At 38.6% G+C, this 17,346-nt stretch overlaps 1 protein-coding gene across 1 annotated transcript in view; it reads left to right on the forward strand.

Annotated features, from left to right (window-relative positions):
* Positions 1–17,346, forward strand: part of b3gat2 (beta-1,3-glucuronyltransferase 2 (glucuronosyltransferase S)) — a 35,874-nt gene that overhangs the window by 13,299 nt on the left and 5,229 nt on the right. Inside the window, exons 2-3 of the mRNA XM_086093508.1 lie at positions 4,224–4,368; positions 13,394–13,542. Of these exons, the coding sequence (XP_085949634.1) occupies positions 4,224–4,368; positions 13,394–13,542 (294 nt within the window). The remainder of the gene's footprint in view (positions 1–4,223; positions 4,369–13,393; positions 13,543–17,346) is intronic.

The raw sequence follows: 17,346 nt of genomic DNA on the forward strand, positions 1-17,346 counted from the left end.
TTTGTTTCGTGTTGTCTCGTTATGGTTTTGTGTCCACCTGTTCTTGTCAACCCCCATCCTTTGTCTACCAATCAGCTCTCACAGCCACATGTGTCGTGTCCAGGTGTTTCACGTGGTGTCGTTAGAAGTCGGGTTTATCCCCATTGGCTTCTCCCAGTTCCGAACTGAAAGCGTTGGAGGAGAAAGTAAACAACCGAAATGGCGGATAGTGATAAATTGTTTTGTAATTTTGACCTCCAGCAAACATGCCTTCTCGCAATTTTGCTTAATTTATGTATTTGTCTTTTTTTCCATAAGCATTCCATACAGTTCAGTAGTTCACCGTATCATTTCATGCAAGTATGTTGTGTTACATGAAGCCATGTCGAATATCAATATAATATATTATGACGAAAGCTATCTAATTTTATACTCGAGTAAATTGTGTTTTACCATTCATTCACGGCGTGTGTTTCCAAAGGGGTCCGACGCCATTGTAGAGTGACGTCACATCGAAGTTGGTCGGTGAAGTCTGGGTACTTTTTTCGCAATTGGGATTCCCGAGTTCAAGGAGGCGTTCCCATACACACTTCCTGGTTTGAAGTCGGAAAAAGTCCGACTTCCAACTTTCCTCGAACGTTCAGTTTTTGTTAGGTTATTTGTTTGCTTTGTCTGTTGCCACATTCCGACTCTGTTTGCTACTCTGATGTGGGAGTTCTTGGGACAAAAGCTTCACATAACTAATTGATAGAAAATAAATGCGTTGCTCACCAGACGTAACTTAACTAATGATCACACATTTTATAGCCGATGCCAAGAATAAATAATGAGAAGACTCTGAGTTTTCATTTCAAGCTAGAATTAAGTTTGTTTCTTCCCGCATTCCCGAGTTGCTGTCCTTGAAGCCTGCGAGTTTGTTGTTGATGACAAACGTGATGAAAGAGTTCCCGCTTTCTCGCCTCCTCGGAGATGTTTGTGTTCTCAGATTGAGTCTGGATTTACTGCTCTCTATACAATTGTACGGAAGCCTTCAATAGCGAAAGCATCATTATCCCTCAGAAAATAGATCCTCACACACATCTCACAACACAAGCACTTCAGATGAAAACTGTCCACATACATCACAAACAAATCAAAAAGTCATTTATGAGGTGCTGATTTAAAAAAAAAAAAGTTAATATTTTCATGGCCGGGTAAAATTTAATTTGTTGATCAGCGGTTTGCTTCCAGTCAATTTCTGAGAGCATATTGAAAAACCAAAAATGAGTCATTTAAAAAAAAAAAAAATTTACAGAACAATGCAGTTTTTGTGTGTATTTGTAAGTGTAGCAAAGACTGAATTTATAATTAGCTCTTTATGTGTCTTTCAGAGGTCTGAAATGCCAAGATTAAAAGTCCCATTGTGTGTTTTTAGACTGTCAGAACTCTGTTAGCATGTGCCGTCTCCTTTTCAATCATTTCATTGTTAGTTTGCTGTCGCTGAATTTCTGCGAACCGCTGAGCTGCAGAAATGCACTGTGCAATGTTTCATTTCTCAGTCAGCAGCATTTATGACGCAGTAAAAGAAAACTGTCCACTCAAACATTATTAGAACTGCATAAATGCCATTACAGATTAAAATCGCTTTTGTTTCAAAACACAGATGGCAAGTAATTAAGTGAATTTTACCGGAGCATAGTGTGAAGAATCATGAATCGTGCTTTAAATTAAACATTACATTTTTGATGACTTTAAAGTGTTTTTGGGGGCAAAATTACTCCAAAATGGTATCACAATGTTTGCTCTCGATGTTCATCCAGTTACAAATTCTGTCTTTTCCTGTGGCTACGTTTTGTCAGTGTCTTACTATTTCTCCATTATCACCATAGTTTTGTGCCCGGCAATATCCTTTGATGAATTTCCTATTAAACAGCTATGCTGTACATATAACAGCATGAAGTATATGCGCAGCTAAGCCTATTTGTATAAACACAGGCTTAAGTTGAAGTTTGTGTTGTAAAATATCCCAGTGACAGCAGTAATGTGCAGATGGGAGTGTGTGTAAAGCTGTTGCCAGAGTGAAAAAATAATGCACCATCTGTTGAAGTACTCTCAGTTCACAGCTATCCGCCCATTTTTGCTAAATAATGTCACCTTTACAGGACGGCGGGGATGCGTAAAGCATGTCCGTGGTGTGACATTGCCCTCATTGCGGAGGACTTCATAACTAATCGTGCGCTTCCTACAAGTACAGGGCATTCTTTTGAGCCCTTAACTGTAGGACGTATGAGCTGCTGCAAGATAGTAAATAGTGTGACCTCGTATCACAGCATTAAATTCAAAGTGGGGCAGAGCAAACAAAAGACAGCCACATGAATATTTCATGCTGTCATCTTGACATGACTGTTGAGCATAGGAAGGAACTTTGTACAAGAAAGTGTGTGTTCTTTTTATTTATTTATTTATTTATTTATTTATTTATTTATTTATTTATTTATTTATTTATTTATTTATTTATTTATGTATTTATTTATTTATTTGTATTTATTCATTTATTTTTTAAAGTGTGTGTTCTTTTCATTCCCACTGTTTACTTTTTTTTTTTTTTTTTACAATGGGCAGGAACGCATCTAGTGCCACCCTCAATATGAGGGTGCCCAATAGTGGAGGCGAAACAAACCGGTAACCAATCACCACTTTCAACAATGCAACAGCAAATGTTGTCCATAAGGTGAAACTAAACTGAATTCGGTTGCTTTGCAAAACAAAACAAAAAACAACTGTATTCTCGAGACTGCCCATGGGTCAAGCAGCGCAATCGCTATTCTGGTCTGCCTGTGTGGAGTTTGTATGTTGTCCACTAAATGGTTGTTTGTCTATATGCATGTTCCAGTTCAGTGGGTACCCGGACTCGTCAGTTTGGATCGACGCCAGCCCTAATAAGGACAAGCAGAGTAGAACATGCAGATTTGCCTTTCAATGACGCTTTGTCACGGCCCCGCCTCCTAAAGGCCAAGAAGAAGCAAGCAAGGTCCAGCGAGCTCTGCTTGTGTAAAAAAAAAAAAACGGTTTTTTTTTCAACTTTTCTTGACAAACCATATTATACTTTAACTGCCAACCACTCATGCTGAATTGCTGAATTCCAACATATCAAAGTAGACCGTGCTTTGAAGTAATATATTCAAAGTAGTCGCTTATCAGCAGTCAAACCAGGACCTCCATCACTAAGCCAAATAACAACCATGCTCCAGGATGATCGCCGAATGAGCGTCAGCCTCTCTTCTCTTTCCGAGCCTTCTTTTCATCCTTGAATCCACAAGGTGAAAGAGCTGGAGTCTTTTGAGAATGACCTGAGAGAGGGCGGCCGGGCAGCAGCTACAGAGAAAGCAGCGGAGAAGGTTTAAGTCTGATAAGGTTGAACTCAGGGGGGGCAGTCAGAAGAGGGAAAGAGCTTCAAAGCAGTTGCCATCGCTGTTATGGCTGTTATGGTGGAGAGCGAAATAGCAGAAAAGAGCAAATACAAATTAAGGAGAAGAAAAGGGCAAAGTGAAGCCGAGCTCCATAATTGCTGAGGCAAGAGCGCGAGGAGGTTATGTTTTCATCACCATTTGGTGAATAGATATTGTACGTGTGAGCCAGCTCGTGAGTTTTTGCCAAATGCGAGTCATCATTTTGCAGATTTAAAAAAAAATGTTTTTTTGCTTTGACTTGTGAGCACAATAAGTGGCAATAGACATTTACTAAAAATAAAATAAAAAAAGATGCAGCTTCTAGCTCTTAATGTCACTCCCATCTGAAGTCTGTATTTACTACCAAATGGATATTTGAACACAACAATGCTATCCAGACTAAAAATGACATTTTGTGTCTTGCGTGACTGTATTATCGTTGCACCCAATAGCCAAGGTGGATATACTTTTTTCTCGCTTTCAAAGATGGAACAATGGCGCAATAATGCGACGCGTGAGCAAGTAGCAGTGGGTGGCCAGGGTTAGACATTAGAATAAGACACACAAACTCACTCACACAGTCACAGTAGGGTGGACTACAAGCTGTGTTAGATGAAGGTAGCGTGAGTTTTGTATGGATTGACTAAATGTTTGTGTATATCCACCTTTTCTTTAAGTCATGCTATGCTATGCTATCATATTCGTCACGTGCTGCTCAATTAGTACAAAATAAGTCTATTATATTAACAGACCTGCGATGTTAAAACTGATTCTATTATTCTATTATTTACATGCAACTTTGTTTTTCTTTTCTAGATGCGGAACACTCGAGGTGTGTCTGTGTGGCCAGTAGGGTTTGTAGGTGGCAGAGCATATGAGCGCCCTCTAGTGTCAGGGGGCAAAGTCGTGGGCTGGTACACTGGCTGGAGACCGGACCGTACATTTGCAACTGACATGGCAGGTAAGAAGCAATTGTATTTTTTTTCTCTATATATGTTGTCTAATAAACACCAATGTTAGTATTTTTTTTTTATTTCCTCTAATTTAAAAGCTTTATTAGTAAAATCATTAGGATTGGTTGACCAATAAAATTAGCATAGCACTAGCATCTGTGCTAATTTGGTAACGTTCAGAGTTGTGTATAGTGCATGAGCACACTAAAATGATCAGACTATTTAATGTCATTTACACTCTAAAAACAGTTGGGTCAAAAGTAACCCGATTATGAATCAAAAATGGACCGATCCACTTTATTTGTCTATTTAACCCAACTTTCTGGGTTGTTTTATACAAAATTAAAACAAATTTTGACCCAAGGAAAGGATCTGACCAATATTTATGAGTTGTTTTACGCTAAAGGATCGGTCCATTTTTTTACTTAATGTTGGGTTATTTTTGACCCAACTGTTTTTTAAGTGTACCATGACTTGTTTAGCTTGAAATATCAAGGAAGTTATGGATATTCAACAGACATATCCTACTACATTAATCATTACTGACGGAAAACTAATAGTGTATGCAAGATGAATAAATAGTTTGCCTGTCTTCTTCCTCAAAATAATTTGAAACAATTCATCACAAGGCATGTTTTTCTTCAGTGCTTAGTATTAAAGGAACTATTTTGCCAGATGGCCCAATTTTCATTCAATAACTAATATATGTGTGACTATTTGAAATTAGTTTGCACTTTCAATTTGATCAATTTGTTTTGAAGAAATCAGTACATAACTACTCTGGTATCACCTCTTTCTGCTCTGCAATATGGACATGCTTGAATAATTATTTGAGTGACTACTTTTACTTTTACCAAAGTTGTTTTTTACACAAGTAATTGTACTTTTACTCAAGTAGAGTACGTTTCCCATCTCTGATTATGAATACTAGCATGCTGGTATCTCTCATTATGGAGAACCTGGATGAAATCAATTGTCAGAAATATTCACCAGAAACCTTCCTTAAAAATTTTTTTTTTTTACTTTTCCTTGGTTGACTTTTATTTTTTATTTTTATTCTTTTTAATCCGATTTTTAAATGACGTTTTTTTTTTTTTAATCGACGATGTGCTTTCATTACTCTTATTGTTGCATGTACTTCTAGGTTTATTTTATAAATATAAAGTGTGTTTTAAATAATAATAATTATTTTATTTTTTTTACCAGAAATCAAAGAAAACTTTTGTTTCTCATACTGAGCATAGTAACACTGCCGTGCTCTCTTCAATGACGAGCAGAAACCCCACCAATAAAAGATTACTCCAAATGACTAATTACTATGAAATATGAACATACACAGATTGATTTATGATATAGGTGAAATAAAAGCAATAATTTACAGCTGATTTAAAGCAATTATTACACACAGGGAATACTAAATAAAAAATATCTTCTTTTTTTTTTTAACAACTATTACTATTACTTCACATATTACAAAACAAAGCTGTGATAATAATGTCACTCAGGCTGCACTTGGAGGTTCCGCTGTAAAAAAAACCCCAGCATTTCACCTCACCCACACGTTTACTTGATGTCGGTAACCAGGAACAAAAGCGTAATTAGTGTTGATTGCACAAATGCTTTCAAAACACATATGTCTACAGAGCTGAGTGCACTGTGGCCGACCAAACATGCACTCACATTATCTCAAATATGCACATGTCCACCCCCGGGATTATTGTTAATTAAACCCTCGTAACAACAGCGAGCATCACTTTGTCATTCTATTACCTTGCTCCTTCGCAACATTCACTGCCAGTATGCTCGTCTCTTTTGCCGAATCTCCCTCTTAGACGCTCACGTTCGGTGCTGTGTAAAAAAATGTTTGCCCTCTTCTCAAATTTGTACTTTTTTGGGGGACTACTCAAAGCTACTTGGCCCTTATTACCCTTTAAAAATCCAAGTGTTTTCTATAATGGCTAATGAGTCTTTCACATCTCTCATCCTTGCATAATTGTTTTAATTCAGCAAGATTTCAAGCATGAACATCCTTTTTAATGAATTCCACAGCATTTCCATCAGATTAGAATCCGGGTTTTGACTAGGCCCCTCCAAAACCTTTTGTTTCTCTTAAGCCATTCAGAAGTGGACATGCTGGTGTGTTTTGATCGTCTTGCTGCAGAGGCTAAATGTGTTTTTTTAGCTTTGAGGTCATGAAATGATGGCCAAACATTCTCCATCAGAGAGTATCATTCATATTAATCATTGTTGCATTAATCACAGAAAGTCATCCAAGTCCTGAATTAGCAAATCATCCCCAGACCATCAAACTACCACCACCGATTTTGATGCAATTATGATTCCCCCCTAAAAAAAAAATACAAAATGAGGACGGGGGAATGGGGTGGGGCTGGTGGGTGTTGCAGATGAAATATTTCCAAAATATGCCCATTGATTACAGCTGGATACCCCTTTAATCATCGCGACCATGCCCCAGATTAATTTTGTTGACACGTGTGGTGATGTGGAAGGAATGTGTACAATTTCCATAAAGTACATTTGAATAAACTTGCCAGTAATGTAAATATAGCATTTCTTTCAAAGCTATATCTCATCAATCTGTCTATCTGTCAAATCTTGATATACGTTAAAGTGGAATGATTCAATTTGGTCAATTCAATGCAATCGAATCTTTTAAATCAAAACGGGATTTTCAAATTCAAATCAAAGCAGCAAACAGAGACCCAATCTAGCAAATCTTATTTACATATTGAATATTTTCTTAATATTAATGAGAAAATAGCTATTTCTGACCAATGAAAATAGCTTCAAAAAGCATCCTGCTCAATTCCACACAGTAAATTTGACTCTATTTAGAGTGAGACCGAATAGACTCAATTTTAGAGTAATATTTACGCTTGGAAGAGAGCAATATAAAGAATTTAAGGAAAATAATGATAAAAGTCACTCAAGGGTTGAGGAACAAACTCAGCTCGGGAGACTGCCACACTACCACCTGAGCTATGCCCCTCCTACTGTTTGTTTATATCCAAGAGGAGACCTAACACAATTTTTGATCTTGGAGTTACGAAGATTCTAGCTGACACGAGTGATATACTAAGATGCATCAGGATTAAAAAAAATTGTTTTCAATTCTTTATTTTGCTCTCTTACAAGTGTAAATATTACTTTTTTTTGGTCTCACTCTAAAAAGTCAAATTGACTGTGCCACGCAAATTATCTTGCAAACCCGATAAAAGGATATCAAATCTAATGGCATGGCACTTTTAACAAGTAAATATTCAAACAGGGTCAATTAGGTGTGAACAGTTTTTCTCTTTTCCTCACTAAATAAAACAACCATTTAAAAAAGGGCATTTCATGCTTACTCTGTGATGCTCTTAAACATTAGTGGGAAAACAACATAAAAAGTAAGAACTTGACAAGTTGGCAAATACTTTTTCATGACACTGTACACACACACACACACACACACACACACACACCCACACACTACCTAATTGTCATCCTCACATGTTTCACTGCGCTACACAATTTCACTCGAACTACGTCGATTTACTGCAGTAGCAGCATAATTGAGCATGTTTTGCATGAAATCGTGCAAGAACAACAAAAGATGTTCTGAACCAGTGGACCAAACTTTATTCCCTTTTAACCGATTATTCATCGGGATAACAATGGGCTGATTGTTGACCCCTGAGTTTGTGCCAGTGCTCGTCCTCATAGTTTTGTGTTACAACAGTGCTGCATTGTTACCACAACACTAAAGCCGCACGTCCACAATGTGACCTCATTGAGCTGTACACAAAGGAGCCAGGACCAATTTTGTGCATTTGTGTACATATAATGCATATGAACACACGCAATGCACACTCAATTTTAATCATAACACGCCTGCCGGCGCATGAATTAATACGAGCAGCCTTGTGTACATTTTCCAGAGAACTGACAAACGTGCAATTGTCTAAGCACGCACGGGAGTAGCATCTCTGCAAAGCGAGGCGACAGTGCACCTGTGCACACACACGCACACACACGCGGCAAACACCAAAACACACACAAACGCGACACGCCGGCACCGAAATGGCCGCCGTGCCTTCGCTCAAGTGCTGCTCGCTGCTGGAGAAGAGCTCGCCGAGAAGGGGACATGAGAGCGTTTAACCCGGAGTGACCTTGTCGGTTCGATGCTGCTGCTCCCGCGGCAGTGAGATGCGAGGAGGACGCACGAGCGGTTAGAAAATCCTCTCACATATAAAATTGCTCCGGTAGGCAAATGAAGCGATAAAGTATAGTTTATGTGAGGTCTACTGTAACACGTCGAGTGCTGTGTCCTTGTCACCTTTCTTGTCACTGCTTGAGATACAATCCTAAGCAATGATCTACAAACCCCATAAATTATTGTTTGTGTATTTATTTTTCAAAACCTCTACTACATAGGGCTGAACAATTTGGCAATTTTTTTTTATCTGTTATTTAAATTTTAAAGTCTATGTTTTATTTGTACAACTCATAATTATTATTATTATTATTATTATTATTATTATTATTATTATTATTATTATTTTACAAAACACCTTCATTCGCCCGTAGATGAAATCAATCTTCCCCATCGAAAGTAATTGAAATGCCATCAATCGGTTCCAGCCCCTTCAAATGAACAATGTTTTAATTACATGTTTTCAATAGAGAAAAATAACATTACAATGTCAAATATAATATTTTTCCAGACTGATAACAGTACAAGTACTCAACTTTTGAGCAGTCACCAATACCAATACCAAATACCAAAAACACTACTTTTGATATATAAAATTTCTTCAAAAAACAAAGATAGGTAATTTCAAAGAAAGATATTTTACTTAAAAATGTTTTTGAATGAAATTAATGGTAATTTTCTATTGTTCTTTTCTTCTCATTCCTAGTCCCTGATTGTAAAACCGTCATGAGTACCGATACCTTGAGAAAAAAAAAAGCCTGGAATCGCACTGATACCGATAACTGGTATCGGTACTACTACTCGCCCATCCCTAGTTCTTATACTAAAAGAAGAATTAATGTACATTTATTTTCAGATGTCCAAAGTTAACATATGTTGGACTTTTATAGCCTCGCTGACAACTACCAATTTGAAAAAATAATTATAATCCCAAGCCTTAATGTTGTGATTTTAATTTTAGATTCTCTCTTTTTGCAATAATATAATGATTTTGTTACAAAACACATTTTACCTCAATTTACTTCAGTCTCCCCCATCGAAAGTAATTGAAATGTCATCAATCTGTTCCAGACCCCTAAAAAAAAACATGTTTCCATTAAAAATAGCACTGCAATGTAAAATTTTAAAATCAAATGTAATAAAAAGAGAGTGTAAAGAAACTTGGATAGCAGGTGAATTGAATACCCAAAAATGTGTGAATGCTTTTCCATGATGTGACCAAAAAGAGCTGGGATGGTCCCCCCCCCCAGCTCACCCGGGACACTCATGAGGGAAACCACTGTAGAATATCGGTGGATGGATTTTCTCATAGGATGCTTATTTGTAAGAATTAATTAATTGTTTGACTTCAAAATAAGTAACATTTGAATGATATTAAATATTTTATGTTTCACCGTTTTTGAATGTGATAACTTGAAAAATAAGCAATAGTGTGTCTTAGTAAGTTCAGCCGAGCATAGTTTGCTCTGCACAAGAACTTAATGCCGCACACAGTCCACAATAGCTTATTTAATATTAATAATAATAATAATTCAACACAACTGCCATGTGAACATCTAGCAATAGTTTTTGGTGATGGAGGGAGGGGGGGGTGGCTAGCTGAAAGTATTTGCGTGGCCACACTTTCTCTCTGTGAGATGCATGCTGACACATATCTCCGAGGATTGCTGTCTGCGAGCCCCGCGTTTCATTAATTCAACACCGCTGCAGTCAACAACATTCTGCTCAGACGGGAGGAGAGGGAAATGAGAGGTGGTCAGGATGCTGAATTACTCAAGGTGAATTACCCGACTCGAGCCTTGATTGCTAAGGCGTGCTGCCCGCTAACCATTTGCATAAACAAATATTCAGTCATTACGTATAGACCTCGCATGAGGACTGCCGCAGGTTCTGAAAGGATCTGATCCCGCTGAGCAATTCTGTTCGGCTAAGCTAAAGCACACCAACGCTTTCGTTTGTCACTTTGGCATTTATGGCCATGTTATTATTGCCTTTATGGAAAAGTTATTTACACTATGGCCGACAAATAAAACAGAGCGTACTGACATGGGGTAACAGTACTAGCTTAGAGCCCCTTCATGTTTTCTGTAAGTAAATCGCCGTAAGTGCTATCAGGACATAAAGAGCAATACGAATCGAGTGGGTGAAAATGAAAAAAGTCAGATTGTAAATTATATAATGACGTCTGATTTCGCGAGCACCACAACTTCCTCTGTGCAGTCAAGTCAGGGTTCCGCTATGCTCAACACAAAAAAACGTTCCGTCTCCCGTGGACGTTAACCTTAAACATTTCTTGACAATAATATTAATATGTTACATGTGACCTCACTAGTCTAAATATGTCATTCTGATTAATATTTCATTTGTGGAATATAAGTTATGAAGCAAAATGCAGCCGTTTTTATCCATCTCAGGGGTGCGGCCATTTTGCCTCTTGCTGTCAACTGAAGATGACATCACAGCTGCTCAGGGCTCAGGCAATGACCAATCACAGCTCACCTGTTTTCTGAAGCTTTGCTGTGATTGGTTGTTACCCGAGACCTGAGCAACATTGATGTCATCTTCAGTTGACAGCAAGTGGCAAAATGGCTGCTCCCTGAGACGGATAAAAACGGCTGGATTTTGCTTCTTAACTCATATTCCACTAACGCAATATTAACCAGAATGCCATATTTAGACAAGCGGGGCTACATAGAACATATTATTGTCCAAAAGAAAATTGGTGGGGTTGACTTCTATTTTAAAATTGGCAGTTTTCGTGGGCCAACTATCTCTCTTCATGGCAGGTTTTGGAAAATAAATGACTAGGACTGGGCGACGGGATATATTTTCCTTTCACATGGTGTCACTTCATAATTACGTTTTGCCAAAAGCTGTCATTAGCCTGAGCAATGGTAGCCCATAAGTGGTTGAAACACACACACACACACACACACAAAGCAATAAATGCAAGTAGGGGCCCGCACAATATCATCCTGTGGACCACAAATGGCCCCCGGGCCACAAGTTGAGACCCCTGGCCCTTGTATATGAAATAATTAATAATAAAGCTGTACAACTATTAAGGCACAATATATTAGGTTTGAGTTGTAGAAAACTATATTATCGAACAATAAAATACTTGAGGTTAGCCAAAAATGAGACCTGTGAAAATCCGAAGCGCTATTGGTTAGAATTATTATTATTATTATTTTTAATACAACAGTAATGGCAATTAAATGCTATAGACAAACCACATTTTGAAATATGTCACTGAATGAATGGCACTGATTATAGTTATAGCTTTACTTGTCACCTTTAACTTTTAATTTGGTGTGTGGTTCCGTGTAAGGTATATAACGTGAGAGACCAAGAACTAAAGTGCCATTGGAGAAGAAGGTCTGTGAGCATTAAGAGATTTCAAGGTTGTCGGTGGGGTATTAAAATGGGATTCTAAAATGAAGAGAAGCCAAAGTGGACGTGTGTATATTTTAATGCCTGTCAACAAGGAGCTGCATTTTCGGAGTGTCTGCAAATAAACTGTGTGTCTACTTAATCGAGCATCCACACTAATGTTACCAAAAAAAAAAAAAAAAAAAAACGGACCACGCTACAATGTCTCAATTGATTAGCGTTTTGGCCCTTTTTCCTGTTACAGATGGTGGGTGGTTGGAAACTAGACAAGGACAAGGACATTTGATTTGTACTCAGAGCCAGGATTCAAACCAAGAACAGAACTGTGAGGCAGACCACGTTAACCATGATGCATAACAAATACTTCGAAAAAAATGGAATGGAGAGTGTTAGAGCAAAAAAACAACAACAACAGCAGTAACTAGTGCAGGGTAAGCTTGAAGATGAAGAGTCACGAAAGACGACCCTCTGGAGTGGCGTCAACTCCCCAAACAACAAACAAGCTATAAACAAGTTGATCTTTCTGAGCTGTGGGCCAATTAGCTGCATTAGCCAGCTTTCATTGAGGTCTGACGATGGTAGATTTTTTATGTGTTGAAAACAACTCCAGGCAGTCCGATATCCAGAGGCCCGGGTCTTGAATTTTAACAGCTCCTGTCAATAAAAATGACTTCATACGCTCATAAAAGTCCTGGCAAACACAGACTAACTACAGGCGGAGGCAGACGGAATAGTTTTGTCATCCAAGCGGAGGGTAACAATGGTCCTCGTTAACGACCTTTCTTAATTTCACGATTAAAAAAAATGTGTCTATAAATCGGATTTATACATTGAACTGCCGACCTGAAGAAGAAGCCACTGAACCAACGAGAAAATGCGCGTCGAGCATTTGGCATATGCACACCAGCGGTGGTATTGATTTTGGTATTGATTCCACACCAATGAATACACTATCGCCGATACAGATTTCAATGTTTAAGCTTTAAACATCATCAAATTGCTCCATCCCAATTCATTTTCATGACAAACTGTTTTTGTGACATTTCCTTTGTTGTTGTTGTCATACTGTCCATTTTTTTAATCAACTTTTACGCATATTGATTAAATCACATCGCAGACAGGCAGCCCATTCTAAAGCTCTATTAAAGCCCACCTCTGCATTGTCAACATTCTTCTGAAGCTTTCCAAACCGTTCCATCTCCATAATGCAATTACCGCAGAGGAATTGCACACCCCTAGTGGTAAATGAATTTCTTATCAGCCATATCATAGTCATTAGATACACGAACGCGTGCTATCATCATTACCTGGTGTGATTATAATAGCCTCATAATAGGCTTTTAATGCATGCTGGCTAACCTCGTCACGCCTTCCCGCTGTCCTTATTCCACCTCGGCTCCCTCTCTCATTTCTTCCCCACGCAGGTTTCGCAGTGAACCTCCAAGTGATCCTATCCAATCCAAGGGCACAGTTCAAGAGGCGGGGCTCCCAACCAGGAATGCAGGAGTCTGACTTCCTCAAGCAGATCACCAAGGTGACGGAGTTGGAGCCCAAGGCCAACAACTGCACTCGGGTTAGTGAGAAGGCAACACTGTTTGGATGGAGAGTGAATGGAAATTAATTTGGTTGGGTATTTTCCAAATCTGTAATGCGCCTGCCTGCACCTTCATCAAATTCAGCAAAATCCCATTAAACTACCTGTGCCAATAGTTAGACATGGTTCCAGCATTTGTAAAGTTTAGTCTACTTTCAGCCATCAAATTGTGAGGTGCGCCAGGTGCATGCCAAATAAAATGCCCTTGGTAGATGAAACAAATTCCCAAACAAGCGCATTGAGTCTTGCAAACAGTCAACCTTAAACATTTCTTGACAATAATACGTTATATATGTGACCTCACTAGTCTAAACATGACATTCTGATTAATATTACGTTTGTGGAATAAGAGTTATGAAGCAAAAATCCAGCCATTTTTATCCATCTCAGGGGGGGGCGGCCATTTTGCCACTTGCTGTCGACTGAAGATGACATCACGATTGCTCAGGACTTTTTTTCTCCATTTTTTTTTATCTTTTATTGGCTTGGAATAAGGTCCGATCTAATCATTGTAAATGTTAAACCTGTTCAATAGTTCCGATCACAAATCCTGCTTTGTTTACAGACACAAGCGGTCGTGTTGCTGCTATTCTCTCCATTTTCTCTGACAAAATGGAGTCATGTGCAGGAGGTGAAGGTGCACAATTAGTTGCTGATCCAAATCCCGATTGTTTGTGCTGTTGATTGTCTGCGCAGCATTAGTCGACTGATGAGCGATTACAACTTGTCGTTACAAGAGTTTCTTTTGTTTCGTTCCCAAAACTCGTTTTTCTTCTCGTCAGACGATTTATGACCGGAGCATTCTGAGCAGTCAGTTCTCACAGATGCTTGCGGCTTTCAAGACATTACTGGTATGATAAATGATGATGATGACGATGATGAAGGAATTAATCTGTGGGCGTATTTGTGTTAATTAAGCAGGCCTGTTTTGTCGGTGCGAAAGCTCTTGGCTGAAAACGGTTCGCACGCTGCCTTCCTTGACTGCAGGAAGGAAAGTTGGTGTTGTTGTTTTGATATTCTTGTTATCCAACTTAAATTCCCAATCAAAATTCGGCCCTGTCTTACTATAAAAACACTTTTCCCACTACTCGTACTACTTTTAGCCTACAGGTATTCAATTAAACCTTAACTAGTAAACTTCTGTGCTGCACTAGTAAGACTACTAGGCATGTGGGCTTTCTTGAAAGGACAAAGCTGTTCATACACTCTAAAAAGTGTTGGGTCAAAATGTTGGTCATTTTGTATGAAACAACCCAGAAAGTTGAGTCAAATTAACCCATAAAGTGGATCAGTGCATTTTTTTTATCCATAATTGTTACTTTTGACCCAACTGTTTTTAGACCGAACTTATAGCTACCTAGCTAGCGATTTGAAAGAAAACATCGCAATGAGAGAAAGAGGGAGGGAGAGACAGAGAGAGAGAGAGAAAAGAATTGCATTAACTTGTTATGGCTATTCTCTCTACTGTATTGGCAGCATGAGTCATGCATAAAGCCGGTGGCCTGCTCTAAACTTAGACGTCCGTAGCTTGAATAGACTAGAAACGTTTTTTATGTGACGCAGTCAATTGTAGTTCTGTGCTTGCTTAGACAGCTTAGATCGATGCAGCTCATCTTAAATCACCGCAGCCCCTTTTGGCGCTCGGTTTTATGAAGCTACTCATCGTCTTGACAACCATCACTGAGGTGCCTTCAAAGACCTGCTGAGAAATGGATTCTATTACCCGCTTTCAAGGGAATCATCAACTAAAAGTATTACAGTCCAGTCTGGTGTTTCCAGGCTAAACGGCTTATATTTATTTGTCGCCCCCCCCCCCCCCCCAATCCCTCCCCCCCTCCCTCCCCCCTTGTTATTTGGGCAGTGTTGGCATTTGTTACTGAACAGAATATAACATTAAGACCAAAAAGGCAATTCCCTTGCAACATCACAAGTGCTCCATTGCACCATTATTCGTTCGGAATTACATATTGTTCAGTGCTTGGAAACAAAGGTTCACATTTCAAGTTATTTCATGCCAGATAATTAACAGTGTGTATTCATATAATGATCCATTTCACTAATTATACTACACATTAAACTGTATTTTGTTATTTATTAGTTTTTCATTTTTGTTTCAATACATTTATGCTTCGTGTTAATTACCGTAATACCTTTCTGATTTTATCAGTCAAAATTGAGCATTATCAATGCAAAAGTAGAATTTTGAATACGGCTTTGTATCAAGAAATGTACGTATATGCCCAACTTGAACAGTGTTTCTTCTCTGACCTTGGCTCACACGACTTAACAAACTCGATGACAGTTTGAGCTCTGCTTGATCATATTCTGATATATCGTTGTGAAAGGTTGCAGCCACCAAAAAGTAGAAGCGCATTTTCATTTCTGGCTCTGACTACATTAAAAATGTGATAATACCATCTTCGGCCTCTCAGTCCCAGATTCTGTTTGCATAATTTACATTTTCTCATTGCATTTTGTGCCAATTGAATGATAATGAAATTCTTTGTGATCTGGTTTTGCTTTACTATCGGCTTAATATATGCAGGCTTAATATATGCATGAACCGTAGAATAGCTGGGAAGCAAAGGTCAAAGAGGTCCCCAACTTTATGTCGCTTCTACGTCTGGTGACGTCATGACGTGGGGCACGATAAATTCGGAATCATATTGAAACATTTAAACCAACAGGCCAGATCCTTCTTGTGTCCGGTGTAAAAATGAAAATAAAAATGCAACATTGGTTTTATTTGATGTGTGCGTGTGTGGCACTGCAGCATGTCCCTGGAGGATTATTGGTTAATGTCTCCTGCAGGGAAGAGGATAAATATTCAGACCTGCTGGCTCATCATTTACAGTCGAGTGCTGCTGCAGCTGCTGCTGACAGCTCTGTGTTGAAACTATCGCTACGATTATCAGCCCCATTACCTTTAATGGGGCTGATATGAATGTTGGCCTTTAACAGGCTGTGACATCATCAGTCATTTCAATGGCAGCGCTCAAAAGAATGAGAAAATATGTCGCAAAGTGACATCGTTACTCAGTAAAAGGCTGATTGCAGTCACAATGTGACGCCAGTCAGATCATTAATTAGCTTTAGGTTGCGTCCTACGACGGACGGCGCATTTTTGGGGCACGCCTAAATATATATATTTTTTCGAGGGGGGAAGGGGGTAATATTCAGAGAAAATTTCGCAAATTTGGGGCTTTATAAAGTGGCAAATTTGTGAGAGAAAAAAACACATAAATTTACGTGAAAAAAACTTTCGATACTTTATAAAATGTCAAATTTGCGACTTTATAAAGTGGCAGATTTGTGGTAAAAAAAATAAAAATTCTGAAACTTGCCAGAAATACACATAGCGTAGCTATAGTCTGGACGAGGTGCTGACTTTTGTCCATCGGGAGGAAACGCAAGGATTCGTTGGTGGTTAACGGAACACTCTTTATAAAATAAAAAGGCGCTACGAGTAGGACGCTACGTGTATTTCTCGTGGGTTTTTTTCTCGCAAATCTACCACTTTATAAAGTTGCAAATTTGTGAGTTTATTTCTCGTAAATTTACAAGTTTTTTCTCGGGATATTAGCACCCCCCTCTAAAAAAAAAAACAATTATACATGGGCCATATGCCATAGGAAAATGTAAGTATGTGTTCATTTTAGGCATGTGTATTCTCAATTTTGAGCAGGGGAAGATTTACTGTTCAATCGGTTTTCAACAGCAGCTTCCAAAATGCAGTTGAGTAGTAGCGCACACATAAAGCTTTGCAGGGAATCGATAGTAATG

This window comes from Leptonotus elevatus, chromosome 13 (genome assembly GCF_054856555.1).
Source record: "Leptonotus elevatus isolate MCC_2025b chromosome 13, RoL_Lele_1.0, whole genome shotgun sequence".
Taxonomy (NCBI): Eukaryota; Metazoa; Chordata; class Actinopteri; order Syngnathiformes; family Syngnathidae; genus Leptonotus; species Leptonotus elevatus.